Source organism: Clytia hemisphaerica, unplaced genomic scaffold (genome assembly GCF_902728285.1).
Source record: "Clytia hemisphaerica strain Z4C2 unplaced genomic scaffold, Clytia hemisphaerica genome assembly, whole genome shotgun sequence".
NCBI classification, from domain to species: Eukaryota; Metazoa; Cnidaria; class Hydrozoa; order Leptothecata; family Clytiidae; genus Clytia; species Clytia hemisphaerica.
Window position 1 is genome coordinate 269209 of NW_027104328.1, and position 14141 is coordinate 283349.

The window sequence follows — 14141 nt, forward strand, 5'->3', positions numbered from 1 at the left end:
AATTAATAAAAGAACTAAATTGATTTCCACATGTAGACACATCAACAAATATTTATTGAAAAATTTTAAAGATGTCCCACCGGACAAATAATAGTATTTTACTCCTTTAGTTTTTTTTATCACACTCGATAATTAATTTTTAATAGGCACGCATCATTTTATCACTTTTTAACACTTAAATTAACTGTTTCAAATTTTTAACTCCTGCAGTTGAGAAAGAGTATGGGTGGTTTTTCACTGAGACTGTCTGGCGAAAATCGATTATAGCTGAAACAAAGAAAATTGATAGGAAAGCATTACTGGTGGACGAAGGACATTTTTGTCCAAAAAACGCTATTAAAAAAGGAAAGTCTGCAATAGCACAAATTTGGAAGAATAAATAGAGCAAATTTAAATTTAGCGGGAATTTAATTTGGCAGATGATGGAAAAAATTAAATTTCGCGCGAACTTATAGTTTGCCAGATTTTGACCAAATCCACTAAATTAAGTTCCCACAAAAATTTCTTCCTTTAATGTAGATTTTTAACCTCGACGCCATAAAATGGGCTATTCCATTTTATAACCATACAGGGGGGGGTTGTACGAAAAGGATTTGGATTTGTATAGTCAGGGATACAAAGAATTCGATATTGAAAGTGAATTATCGGGAAATCGGGATTCGAGTGATTAATAGGAATCGTGTAATAGTGGGTAAAAGGATTTATCGGGAGATCGGGATTAGAATTAAATGATTCGATTTTCCGATTAACCCATTTGGGAATCAAAAGTTTTATTTTGAAACTTTTTTAAGATAAAAGTTATTTTTTATACATGTAAAATATAAAATGATAAAATGATACAAAATTTAGACTTCAATATGAAGCTACAGTTGACTAAAATCTTTTATTCTAAATAATTCCAAATTTATCAAATTTATTCATTCTTCTACTCATTACCATTTCATTCATTCAATGTTTACTTTCCCTCTTTCTTCATTTCTTTATTGTTCAACCCTTTCTGCCCCGTGGGTGTCAGGGTCTTTTGGTGCCCCTTGGGGACACATTTTGCCCCCCCCTCAATAGATCCTGATAATATAATTCGATTTCCATGAAACTTCCACATATGAGCACCAGCAGGGTTAAGTAATTCACTCGCTTATATTTTTTCACTCATTCGCCAAATCATCCACTCATTCATTCATTCATCCATTCATTCACTCAGAAAATCACTCACTCACTCACTCACTCACTCACTCACATACTCATTCATTCATTAATTCATTCACTCGTCCAACTTAACTTGACAACCTATTATACAATTTATCCTCTTCACCATCATTATACATTTTCTTCACTTGTCCCATAAAATGTTTATTCTCTACAATGAAATCATCAAAATTCAAATCTTTCGGTAAAAATTCTTTAGGTGGTGAAGTAGGCCATGGTCGTTGGCAATAAGTGATATCTTCGCCTAACCACCGAGTTGAGATGACGATCCTCTTTTGATTAGAAAAAGATGAATCTGTACCGTGGATTGTCTTCATGTGGAACACGAGACAGTCTCCAGGCTGAAATCAAAGAGAAAGCCAGTGGGTTAAATATAACACTGATTAAACCAGAACAAACAAAAGAATTTCTCAAATTTTGTGGCCGCGCGGAGGATGAAGTTGATTTTTTTTGTTTAATAAGTGCGTTCAATGGTGTATTAAGGTACACTGAGCACGAGGTCTTGTTTTCAGAAAACAACAATAACTGACATATAAAGTGTGTATGCTGGACCTCACCACCACACTCTAATTCTTCTGAGAATTTTAGCCATTGAAATCTTTTCTCCCCGCCTACTGCCATAATTCTGCGCTTAAGCTTATATATTTTCCGGTATTTCTGTCCCTACAACACACCCCTGTCTCACAGCCCCGGTGAAACTTTTCCCCACAGTGGGGATAAAAATTTATATTTAAATCTCAATGGGGATAAAAATTCTATTGTTCCAAGATTAAAAAATCCAGTCGGGATGGTTATGAAGTGCAATTTTTAAACATTGAATTTCGAATGGGGCTGAAATCAAAGTCAATTTCGCACTGGGAAAGACGAACTTTTTGCCAAATTTTCCAGTGGGGCTGGGGTCACAGCGGGTCTGTGACGCAGGGTTATAATGGTCGGTGAAATTGTCTAGCAATAAATATTTTATAAAATTATAAAAAATTATAATATAATAAATTTTTCAATTACCTGGAGATGCCATTGCAATATATCTTTATCCTTCACGCCATCCACAACTTCTCTAATATCATGTGCTTTCTCACGCTCCTCTTGTGGCAATTCATCAATGTCGATGTAATTCTCATTACTTTTGAAAAGTCTTGGTACAAACCATTTGTTGATGTGATGTGAACCTTTGATGAATTTCAAACTGCACGATTTGCTGACTTGGCGTGTCGGCATCCAAATGGAACAATTCTAGAAATGAAGTAAAATGAAATGAAATGATTGGTGGAACCGTGATCGATCAAAAACCCGACACTGTTTCGAAATTACTTTTGTGAAATTTTGATGTGTAACTCAGTGTATGCGAAACTCATCCAGTGTCAATCAAGCTAAAAAAAACGTCACATTTGCATCAGTAAAGAACAGTTTTCTTATCTATCATCTTCTCTGAAGTTTTAATGCACTACCTGTACTTTTCTTGCTACACATCTTTCTTATAAGCCACTTTAATTTCTGGGTCAGGGATGGGGTTGCTTAGCATTTATTTTCTGAAAAGTTCGCTTTGACCACCCCTGATATTATACCATATTTATGCTCCATATTGGGCTATCTTCGGCCATGCTTAGGTGATCTAAAAACCTTTTACTTTACGAGATAGTGAAATAAAATTGGCTAATTTCAGGGGCTGGAAAAAATGTGTACTTGGCGATTGAGAATGTTGAAAAAAAGGTTCTTGGAGCGTACCAACACATCAATATATTGTCGGTTTACAATCTCTTAGTCTTACCTTGTTCCCATCAAAGGGATAATATGCTTGATCGTGATGCCATGGTGTTTCTCTCATGGATCCTTTATCTTTGTAAAACACGTGCTCGTGAAATAAACCCATCTTCTGTAATCGAAAGAAAAGTCATTAAAATGAGCACACAAGTCAAATTATAAGAATTCCTAAAGACAATCATGCCTCCCTATTTGACTTGAGTAGAAAACAATGGAGTTCAAGTCCGAAGGGCTAGAGGCGAGACTCCTGAATGGGAAATGAAACCATTTATTTCCCATCCAGAACGCCCACGAGTAGTTTTTACACAAACGCTAGATACAATCCGTCGTCATGAATACGGTGTGTTCTATGCGCGTTTTGGATAGGACATAAGTTGCTTCAATTTCTCTTGCCTGAGAAGGGTTAAAGTTTTGTCTCTAGCCCTTCGGGCTTGAAACTCAATGCTTGAAACAGTCAAAATACCAAGTCCCATACTTTAAGTCCCAGATCCTCACGAATTGATTTAAAGGGACATAAACCTTTCAAATGGTAGACCAAAACGATTGTCTAACTCTCATGCTACATGCTACATGTGAAAATTTCTGATTGAAATGTACCTTGCTGTTGGTGATTTCTTGTGCAATTTCTGTCACTGGTGATTCTCTGACATATGAGTTGTATTCATAAATGTTATTGAAGTTGAAGTAATCGTTGAAAAATAAAGATTTCCCATCTTTTTCGTTTGTTAGCCAATCACAATGGAGAGATGGCGATAAAATGTTTTGATGAATTCCTAAACGGAAAAAGAAAATCAGAATAAGAGTAAAGCCTCATCTGAAATTTTTAGGTCAGCTTGTTTCTGCCTCAGGCCAAGAATAATTAAGGTATGAGACTGATAAATTAGGATTCTGCTTGTCTTGTATTCAATTGAATTTTTTTCAAAGACCCTGAAGCTCTAAAGGTCGGCAAGGTTTGCAATATCGAAAGGTTTTTAATAATACAGAATTCGGCCTGATGAAATAACGGGTTCTGCAGCGGGAGCCAGCCCTCCCTTCTGGAGACTATCAGATCCAGCTGCAATATTTCTATTGTTTACGCCTAAGGCATGTCGATCTGAAGGACGACGGTAAATCAGCACTTTTACCGTACTCGATTTTGCAGGTCAGAAGTGCGGGTTTTTCCAAATTGTTTCAGTCACTCTACCGTCCTCAAAAGGACGTAAATACATAAACTCACTATTATAGAGCTGATCAATGAAAACTTTTTACTGTAATTTCAAAAAAGTTTGAATTATTGTAGAATAACGCTAATGATATGAGGTTGAACAACGGTTAACGGATTCTTACCTTTCTCGACGGTCTTCAACCAGTGCTGATTGAAAACATTTCTCAAACAAATAACTCCATTTTCTTCAAACTCATCTTGTTGCGCTTTGGTTACCAGTCCCCTTTGAAGATTAGTACCCAGTGCTCCAAAATATCGAACATTGGACAAACATCTTGTTTTTCTGATAGTCGCAGCTACCGAAAGAGCCATTTTGGCTTTTTATAAGTTTTTCTTAGTTTTTTTATACTTTCGTTTTGATTGTACACTGTAATTATAGAATCTGAATGTGTAGATTTGTTAATTCTCCTTTTTGGTCTTACTACTTTAGAATAAAGGGTTATTACAGGTAAATCTATATCCCATATTGAAATTATCAATATTTCCCATATCCCATGATATTTACCAGCTGAGAGTCCACCAAAATTTTCCGTCTCATGAACTATTTTGAGTGCAGCAACTACCTCGCTTTGAAACCATTACCACTGTAGTTATATCCCACGTAATGGTATAAAAAGTTAAGCTCTAAAATGTCGAATTTATCAACGTACTGTGTTGTCTGTTAACGAGGCTCCCCAAGCGGTAACTCTGATCACGATAACACGAATCAGCAAAAAAACTATAATATCATTTTTCATTTCTAATTACATATCCCTTTGAAAAAAGTCCAAATCACGCATCACAGCTCAAAAAATTTCACATCACGTAATCACGCTAGAAAAAATTCCCTGTCACGCCATCAAGCAAACCGCTTGGGGCTCGTTAACGAGCCAACCGCCTCTAAATTTTGTAACAACGAAGGTAATATTCCCTTAATTGTAAACAAGTGCGTAAAGCTCAGTAGCAAAAAAGTTTAATGCACAGTCCTATGTTTTGTTATTGGATACGAATCAACTGTCATACTGTTTTTGAGAAACAAAGGCTCCCCTCGAATTTCTATCAAAGTGCGCTTTGTTATCAATTTTTCAACCAAAAACAGGAAACAACCTCCTCAAGTTTCACGTCATCTGCAATGTCAAAAAGGCAATGAAACCGACGGATCGTCTTTCTCTCCTTTTCAAAGCAAAGATTTGTCTTAAGCTAAGACCTCTACATAACCGCAGGTAGTTTACGGTTCATGAATCCGTTAGTGGATGTCAGCCTTCTTAAGTTCCACGTCATCTACAAAAAGGGACTTTGAAGCATCAGATAACACAAATGTATCGTCTCAGACTTCTACAAAACTGCAGCGAGGAGCACGAATCCGTTTAATGATGTCAGCGGTCTAAGCAAATATGATGGGTTCTAGAAGCTTATGTTTTTCTTTGGGAACTATGTCTTGTTTGTAGACGATATGCCATTGCCCTTTAGAGGGATAGTAGACGAGAGAAAATAGATATGCATAGAGTTTACGATAGCGGTGGTAGAGTTTCGAGCAAACACAGAAAACACCTCCACCACTGTTTACTCAGAACCGGACTTACGTCCGCTTTCGAATTTTCCTAATATTTGATGTACATGATATACAGCTATAACTCGATTGTCTTCTTAACTCGTTAAAAGTTTTATGGTCCATTTAGTTAATATGCCTTCTAAACCTTACTCCATCAAATTTATTCCGCCTCCTAATATACGATATACACGATATATGTGAAGCCTCTTTAAATCAAACCTAACTCAAAATTTCCTTAACTTGTGCAAATTTGTTCGAGTTATGGAGACTCCATTGAACCATGTTTCCCACTTATTCTACAGAGGAGTTTCTTCGTGATCAAAGGGTGAACGAAAGTCGCTCCTCGTCGTAAAGTATTTACTAATACTTAAGTTCGTTAAGATTTATGACAACCAGTATGTGCACATCCAAACAACCACTACTAACAAAATGACATGCAAAAATTTACTGAAGCTATTATTACATACTGATACGCGGTGAGGAAAATTACAAAATTACATGTTTTTTTTTCTACAAGCATAACATTTATAAGTATATGCAGGTTAAGTTTTTGGTACCCAAACAATGACTTTATTGTTCAAAAACAATAGAATGCTAAGCATAATAATGCGAGCTTGATATAGATGTACCCACTTGCTTAATAAAAACATGCAGCTTATTATCCCGGATATACTTAATCCATTGTCTTTTAAATAGGAACATTTCTGTGTTCTAATGGGTTTTCCAATGAGCCAGATTTCCCATTCTAATTAAGTAGTATTGTTCTTCTCAAATGTCCTGACGAGGTTTGCTCTTAGGGAAATTTTGAAAAACAAAACACAATTCTATTCTCTGTTTTTTTTTTCAGGAAGGCTTATAGAGAAAGTACAATATTTGACAAGGTCATAACGAATAAACACATTTGTTCGTGCTACAATCATGGACTTTAATGTTTGAGAAAACCACTTGAAATTACTGAGAAAACATTGAATAAAGGCCCCCCTCCCCCCAAGGGCAATGTTCATTGTGTACGGCCGTCTCATCGTTCAGTGAACATTGCCAATGGGGGGAAAGGGGGGAGACAGCTTGTAATCCTTTCTGTCTCACAATTTTTGACCTTGATTGTAGCGACATTAGAAATGCAAACACAATCCTCTCTGAAAAAATATGAGGAAATCGTTTCGTTTGAGGTATTGGATCCCAGCTGGCACACAACGTTTTTTCAACGTTTATCTAATGTTCCGAAAGTACATATAACGTTAGATAGACGTTGAAACAACGTTGTGTGACAGCTGGGATAGTATAGCGCTTCAAATGATGGTGATTGTTTTGTAGAGTACACGTTTTTTTATTTATAAGAACAATTTTATGAGACCACCAGCCTCATATTTAGGCCCTCAGAACAGTAGCTCTATTGTTTGGAACAATATAAATTTAAGAACAATCTTAGGCTCAGCCAAAATTTACCAATTATTATCAGAAACAAGCGTGTAATTAAAAACGAGAGCCAATCACTGATCTTTATATATCCTTGGACCAAGTTACATCCCGGCCAACCAAAAACCTTTGATCGGAGCTTTTTTGAAATTGGTACCCTACTCAATAGCGGTGAAAATGCATCGAGAGCACTAGATCTACTTTTCCTCGAATACTTTTGACGATGTAGCGCCGTTGTACGTTAATTTTTAACACTGCAATGGCTTCTTCTTGGGTACCAATTCCAAAAAGAATCCGATCAAAGATGGTGGATATAGCTTGGTCCAGGGATATATAAAGGTCAGTGGGGCCATTGATTACCTATTATTTGCACCCAATAGAAAAGTGGTGCTTTTTGGCCATATGATTTTTCTTTTCGCTCGTCTTCAATCTATCTCGCTACTTTTGCAATCAAAAGGCCCGATTTATTGAGGGAGTTTTATGCACGAATTAAAATCACAAGGCCAATATTTCAAACATCTCTTTCAAGCCCATTTCCCAGGGGTACTAAGTAGGTTTGCGAGGTGACAATTTTGTATAATCGAAATAAAAACTTCGCTGGAATACAAAAGAGCACTTGAACTTTTGGAGGCCATATTTTATCTAAAATTGAATAAGCAAAAAACGGATAAGAATAGTCTGGATAACAGACCTCTACAATATCCCAGGTAGTATAGGGGACGTATAGGATCACGAATCCGTTAGTGGGTGCTAGCAGCCTAGGATAAAGAAGGATGGGAGCGGTTCTATTCTATTGGAATAAGACTGAAACAAAAAAACTCGAGCAGCCGATAGGGACCCAGAACAATGAATGATACACGAAAAATAAGTTTTTTTAATCAAGTTAATTTAAAAACACTACCTATAGAATTTCTAAAAACAAATTCCAATTATGAAAATAAATTATAAACTGGCCATATTCCTACCAATTACACTCAGAGGGGCTTTAGAATCTTTGAACCAGCCAATGGGCCCTTCTAGAAAAAAGTTCTTTTTTTTTGAGGGAAGGCGTTGGAGGGGAAAAATGTTTTTTCAATGGTCACACGTGAAAATATGTTTTACCCCTTGGACAATAATCAATTTGATTAGCTGAATCAATTTGATTAGCTGGATGGTAAAATTTACCCCTGAAAACAGAAGAGTCACCCCCATGAACATATAAGTTTTTTTAAGTTTATCTTCAACCCACCATGAGTGGTTTTTTTTCTGAAAGGGTCCGAAACTCCGATTAATAATTCTTTTGGTTTCGTTACTCGTCTTGTAAATGCAGAACATCATCAGAATTCAATGTCTCGTTATTTTTTCCGTTCGGATTCGGTCTATCTTCCGATTCTTCCATTAGCGTTCCATCGTCGTCTTCAATCAAGTCTGGAGTAGTCGGCTGAATATCACGCAATCTCTGAGATATCCCCTTGCCTGTAATGACAACTGCGATGTATATCCCGACTGATGTGAAACAAAGGATACAACCAACAGACAGGAAACTAATCGGTCCAATAACGTCAAAAAGTTTCCCGATTAATAATGGAATGGCCATTTCCCCGATTCCGGAACAAACAACAAAAAAACATGTTATTGTGCCTGTTAATCGGAAATAACTTTCAGCCATAGAAACACTTGTTGGGAATATGTTACTCAAGCACAAACCAAAAAACGCAGTTCCAATCCATAGGGATATAACATGGTGGCGAAATAAGAACATGAGTATAATGGAAATTAAACACCCAGCTACATCAGCTAATAACATAACACGTGGCGACACATATATAGAAACAAAGATGGCGAATAATCGTCCAAGAGCGAGAGTACCCCAAAATAAACTGTTCAAGAAGGCAGCATTGTCTGTATCAATCCCTATACCACTTTTGATAGCATATGTGTAAATATAACTGCCAAAAGATCCTTGAAGGCCATCTGAGATGAAGACCATGAGAGCAATCCAGAAACTTATGAACAAAACTTGTGTTTTGATGTTCGGGTCGATTTCACTACGTTCGCTTTTGGAAGCTGTATCATCCATACTCGATTCTGTCCGGCTCATACCCAACGATAAGTTCAATTCTTGTTTTCGTTTCTTTTCTACGAAATATAAATAAATCAGCCCTATAGTGACTATGAGGTGAAGTAACGCGATCACGAAATAAGCCCAATGTATACGAGTGGTCGTGATTTTAGTGATTTGGTTCAGTGTTGTGGTACTTGTATTAGTTGCCAAGCTTGTTCCAATGTTATTGACCCAGAATGAAACACCGTTTGATGGTGCAATAACATGACGTTTTGCGAACGCAAAGTCGTCACCAAGTCCATCACTTTGATCCATATTACATTCACTGTTCAAGAAGTTACCAGCGATGATAGGACTAAGAAACGCTCCTACACCGTAAAAAAAGAAAAGTGTTTGTAGATACGGTGGTACGTCTTGCCCGTGCATTATAATCATACGTAAATTGGTTGCCGTGTCTTGAATCCCAGCGAATAAGCCGTGTATAGAAGTTACAAAAATGAGTGAACTTAACGTCCTCATAAAGGGTAGAATCGATAATGCAGCACCATGTATAATCATGACTACGCTTAAAAAGATATTGTAGTTAATACTAAACCGATCTGTAATAACACCACTGAAAATAGCTCCTAATAGAGCACTAAAAGTTTGTGCGAAAAAGACCCAACTCATGGCGCCAACATCTTGCCCAGTCAAACATCCAAGTTCAAGAACGGTAGGACCAATGATAGCCATGGACGATCCAAAACATAAAAAGCCGCAACATAATACAAAGCTAGACTGGATTTTCGGTGTACATATTTGTTGTTTAGCCTGTAAACTTTCATCTGTCGTATCGTTTAGTTGGATGTCGATGCCACCTCCGTTCCTCGGTGTATGACGTTGTGGGGGTGGTGTAGTATCTAGTGGTAAGGTGCGTTTAGGTATCTTGGGCGTACTTGATGCTCGAGGGCGTCCATATTCAATGGGTGACTCACGCCTTTTGTGTTCATTGTTGGCACCAGTCATTTTCACAGCTACAAAAAATTACGTAAAAAGCTACGTAAAATTCATGTCATGCTTCTTTTTGTATCTCTAGCTTTATCTTCTCTTCACTTCACAGTATATCTATGTCAGTTTTCACCTTGTCCAAGCCGATAAATTTATCACAAATATGCGGCTTCAAAAAAATTAATTATTTTTCTAGGAACAATAAATATTTCGAGAAAGAAAAATCAAATTTACTCATATTCGGTGTTTTGTTTACGTAACAAACATGTTCGAATTTATTCAACCATTTACTGATAATATATTTCATTTCGAAATGTATCATCCTTGAATTTCTTCTTTTCTAAAGCTAACAAGACGACTTGAAGTCGAAAATTTCGCCTAGAATTTGAACTGCATGGGAAAAACAAGAAGTAGAAGAGATTAAAGCTAATTTGAAATCTCTTTACATCGAGCCTTGATGAAACAATTTTATAAGAACAACGAGGCTCAAAATCGCTAAAAAAATTAACCAATTTAAAAACAATTGTTGTTTAACTTTTAAGAACTCTTATAAAGTACTTTAATGGGATAAACTTTCGCGGGGATAAAATTTCGCGAATTTGGGTGTCATTCGCAAAAATCCGCGAAATTAAGTCCCAATGGAAATTTGGAAGGGCCTCATCCGCGAAATATTTCTAAACAAAACTTAAAATATGTCAAATAAATACTATTTGAATGGTCATTTGCATCAAAGAGGCACTAATAATGTGTACTTCGACAACCAACATGCAAGATTTGACAGTAAAAGTCACAAAATCGTGAAAGTAATGCCACCCAATAGTGCCACCCACGAAATTAAGTCCCCTCGAAATTAATTGAATTTCGTGGATAAGCCCAATCGCGAAATTTAATCCCCGCGAAAGTTTATCCCATTAAATATGATGTAATCCAAAGAAGACCTGCGAAAATCGTCCGTGGTTATACGAGCGTGTAATTTATAAATTGATTTTAGTGAGTTCGTCCACCTTATCAAGAATGCTGATTGTAATACTTTCGCTAAGGCGAAATTAATAAGGCGAAATTCAAAAAAACAGGAAAAGACAATGCAACTTTTGTCAAACTGTTCTATAAAGGCTATAATCCATAAAAAACATTTTCAGAATCCTTCATCCTGAAAGCTGTGGTTATCGCACTTCTACAAGAATTTGATTTTCTTTTCTTCTTCGTGGTCATCTTCTTTATTTTCCAATCTTTTTGTTCAAACTTTTCTCTTTGATCCTCTCAACAAGCACGAAACTGCCATCTTACATGTTTTTTCTTTTATAAGCATAACGTTTATTAGCATACGCAGGCTCAGTTTTTGGCACCTAAACAATGGCTCTATTGTTTGAGAACAATAGAATGCTAAGCATAATGCGAGCCTGATATAGGGGCAGACACATGCTTATAAAAAAAACATGTATTCGTATTCTGTTAAAAGTGAAGTGACAACCCTTTTTGTCACCACTGCAGATTAATAGAGATCTTTTCAAGAAAAGTTACCATAGGAAATTATTTGAAAGATGAAGATAAATAATTTAGTTTCCGAACATCAAACTAATTTTGCGATATCAATCTCGTACAGAAAGCCAATTGAACCACTTTTCAATTTACTGATTAACGTGATACATCGTGAGTTCGTAAGTTATATATCATAATCATAAAAAATCAAATAAAGAAACTGAGTATGAGTTTTCCACAATATATTTCATGATTTACAAAATATTGGACAAATTTTGAAATATAATAACTCCATAGTAAAGTATGGAGGCAAAATAGGATGTATTTGATAGAATTCAAATTATATAGCGATTTTGTGTTTGTTGAAAAAATATACAGGAGTGGAATATTATTTTAAAATCAAAAAATCAAAAAATCAAAAAATTGGAACAATTAAGAAGAATAAAAAAATATTTACTCAGTCAAAAAATACAGCTTAAAACCATTATCTTATTCGAATTCTTTCAAATACATCCTATTTTGCCTCAATACTTTACTATGGAGTTATTATGTTTCAAAATTTGTAAGATATTTTATGAATTTATAAACGTTAATGGTGGACCTCAAAATGCTAGTTCCTCAAACTCGTGTTGTCGAAGGTTGACAAGTTTGTTTATTGGATAACGTCCTGGTTGACCCAAGGAAAAACATTTTCCACAGTTTAAGCCGAAAATAATAAAGAATATTCAACAATAAAATTAAAACAATACATTAACAGGCTAGGTTGTTTATAATTACTATGGTAGAACACTATTGTCACTGTTGTTGCGCACACGCGGTAGGTTGAAATTTAAATAGTTTAGAATTGCCCTGGGGTAATAACAAGGTATATTCTTTAAAAATTGAGTTGGTGATAATAATTTCCTTAATTTTCGCTTGAGTGAGTTAGTAGGGGCCACTATGTCGTGAAAATGCTCCCCGTGTGTAGCAGTTTGTGCAAAGGGATTTTATGATCGATTATAGCCCTGCAATACAACTGTCAATCACATTTGAGAAAACTGATTGGATAATTGATGTCATGTGGCCGTTTAATATTTCCCCATAGTGACCAGTTATGAAATTGACTTCTTTAGAATGTTAATTTTTACGATGTAGAACAATAAAATACACTTGTTAATTACTTTTATTACTTTATTATTACTTTATTTTGCATGGCTATAAATGGATTATTAACCTCAGTAAGCCTGTCTCTCTGGAAAATATTGACCTCGGGCACACGTGCCCTCGGTCAATATTTCCTTAGAGAGACCGGTTTTTCGGTTAATAATCCATAAATATTGTTCCTTGAATATAGAAGATCAAAATTTGAAAGGTGGGGCCGGGTGTGACCACCCGTTGCCATCTCGAGTGACTTAGGGCAAGTCTCAAAAAACCTAACAGTTTACCCTAAGTTTTCGCTACCATTAGCAGCCAGATTGAGAGATCCACTTACAATCATGGACAAAAGGTTGTAGACAAATGAAATTTCAGTGAAAAATGATGAGAAATAGAGTAAAATGATTCTTCAATGTGTCTGAAAAAGGAGGGAAGTTAAGAAAAACACTTTCGAAGTCATTGCAATGCTTTTGAATTGCTTTTGAGGGAAACCACAAGCAAAAAATCAACGTTTTGATACTGGTGTAAGCCAGTTAATCAAGCCCTTGTGGTTTGCCCTTGTGGTTAGACTGCAGTGGGTGACTTTCAAAGACAGCTTTGAATGGGTTTGGAAAGCACCCAGAACCTCTTGGGAACTTGTTTTTGATCGATATTGAAGTATTTTGCAAATATTGCAGAAGTTTACAAACCTTTTGTCCATGATTGTCTGAGAATTCTGAGACTTAGTGCATTTTCCAGCTTAAATTTTTGGAATTATCAATAGTAGTTTTACATTGAAATTGTCTTTATTGTAGTTGAAGATCATTCCTGAGTCTCAAAATTTATTTTTGCTGATTCAGCATTTTCTATTGCTCCACATTTGAGTCTATTTGAGGGGGGGGGGTGTCAATACTTCTGAAAATGGCAGATTTTTTGATTTTTTTGGTATCATTCCTGCTGTGATGGTCGAAATCATTAGAAATTTCTTCTGGTTGTTCTTTTTGAGATACTTTGATGGAAAATTGCCACTTCAGAGAAGACCCCTGTTCAATTTTTTCTTAAAAATTCAGACATGTCTGAGAATTCTGAGACTTAGTGCATTTTCAGCTCAAATTTTTGGAATTATCAATAGTAGTTTCACATTGAAATTGTCTCTATTGTAGTTGAGGATCATTCCTGAGTCTCAAAATTTATTTTTGCTGATTCAGCATTTTCTATTGCTCCACATTTGAGTCTATTTGAGGGGGGGGTTGTCAATACTTCTGAAAATGGCTGATTTTTTGATTTTTTTGGTATCATTCCTGCTGTGATGGTCGAAATCATTAGAAATTTCTTCTGGTTGTTCTTTTTGAGATACTTTGATGGAAAATTGCCACTTCAGAGAAAACCCCTGTTCAATT

The 14141-nt window shown here is 35.9% G+C and overlaps 2 protein-coding genes across 2 annotated transcripts; both read right to left on the reverse strand.

Moving 5' to 3' along the window:
• Window positions 1-737: 737 nt before the first annotated feature.
• LOC136817756 (uncharacterized) lies at window positions 738-4540 on the reverse strand. Its single transcript, XM_067074073.1, has 5 exons — window positions 4294-4540; window positions 3565-3740; window positions 2975-3079; window positions 2212-2439; window positions 738-1547 (listed from the first exon to the last, which is right to left on the reverse strand). The coding sequence occupies exons 1-5, from the start codon at window positions 4481-4483 to the stop codon at window positions 1275-1277; spliced, it is 972 nt and encodes a 323-aa protein (XP_066930174.1). The 5' UTR covers window positions 4484-4540; the 3' UTR covers window positions 738-1274.
• A 3466-nt stretch (window positions 4541-8006) lies between these two features.
• On the reverse strand, window positions 8007-10306 carry LOC136817713 (major facilitator superfamily domain-containing protein 4A-like). Its single transcript, XM_067074034.1, has one exon. It carries the CDS (start codon window positions 10165-10167, stop codon window positions 8407-8409), a length of 1761 nt encoding a protein of 586 aa, XP_066930135.1. The 5' UTR covers window positions 10168-10306; the 3' UTR covers window positions 8007-8406.
• Between the last annotated feature and the right edge of the window lie 3835 nt (window positions 10307-14141).

Coding starts and splice junctions, on each gene's coding strand:
- LOC136817713 (XM_067074034.1), bottom strand. CDS start 10,167: ATGACTGGTGCCAACAATGAACACAAAAGGCGTGAGTCACCCATTGAA.
- LOC136817756 (XM_067074073.1), bottom strand. CDS start 4,483: ATGGCTCTTTCGGTAGCTGCGACTATCAGAAAAACAAGATGTTTGTCC. Junction 3,741..4,293: donor GTTGAAGACCGTCGAGAAAG/GTAAGAATCCGT, acceptor TTTTCCGTTTAG/GAATTCATCAAAACATTTTA. Junction 2,440..2,974: donor ATCCCTTTGATGGGAACAAG/GTAAGACTAAGA, acceptor CTTCATTTCTAG/AATTGTTCCATTTGGATGCC.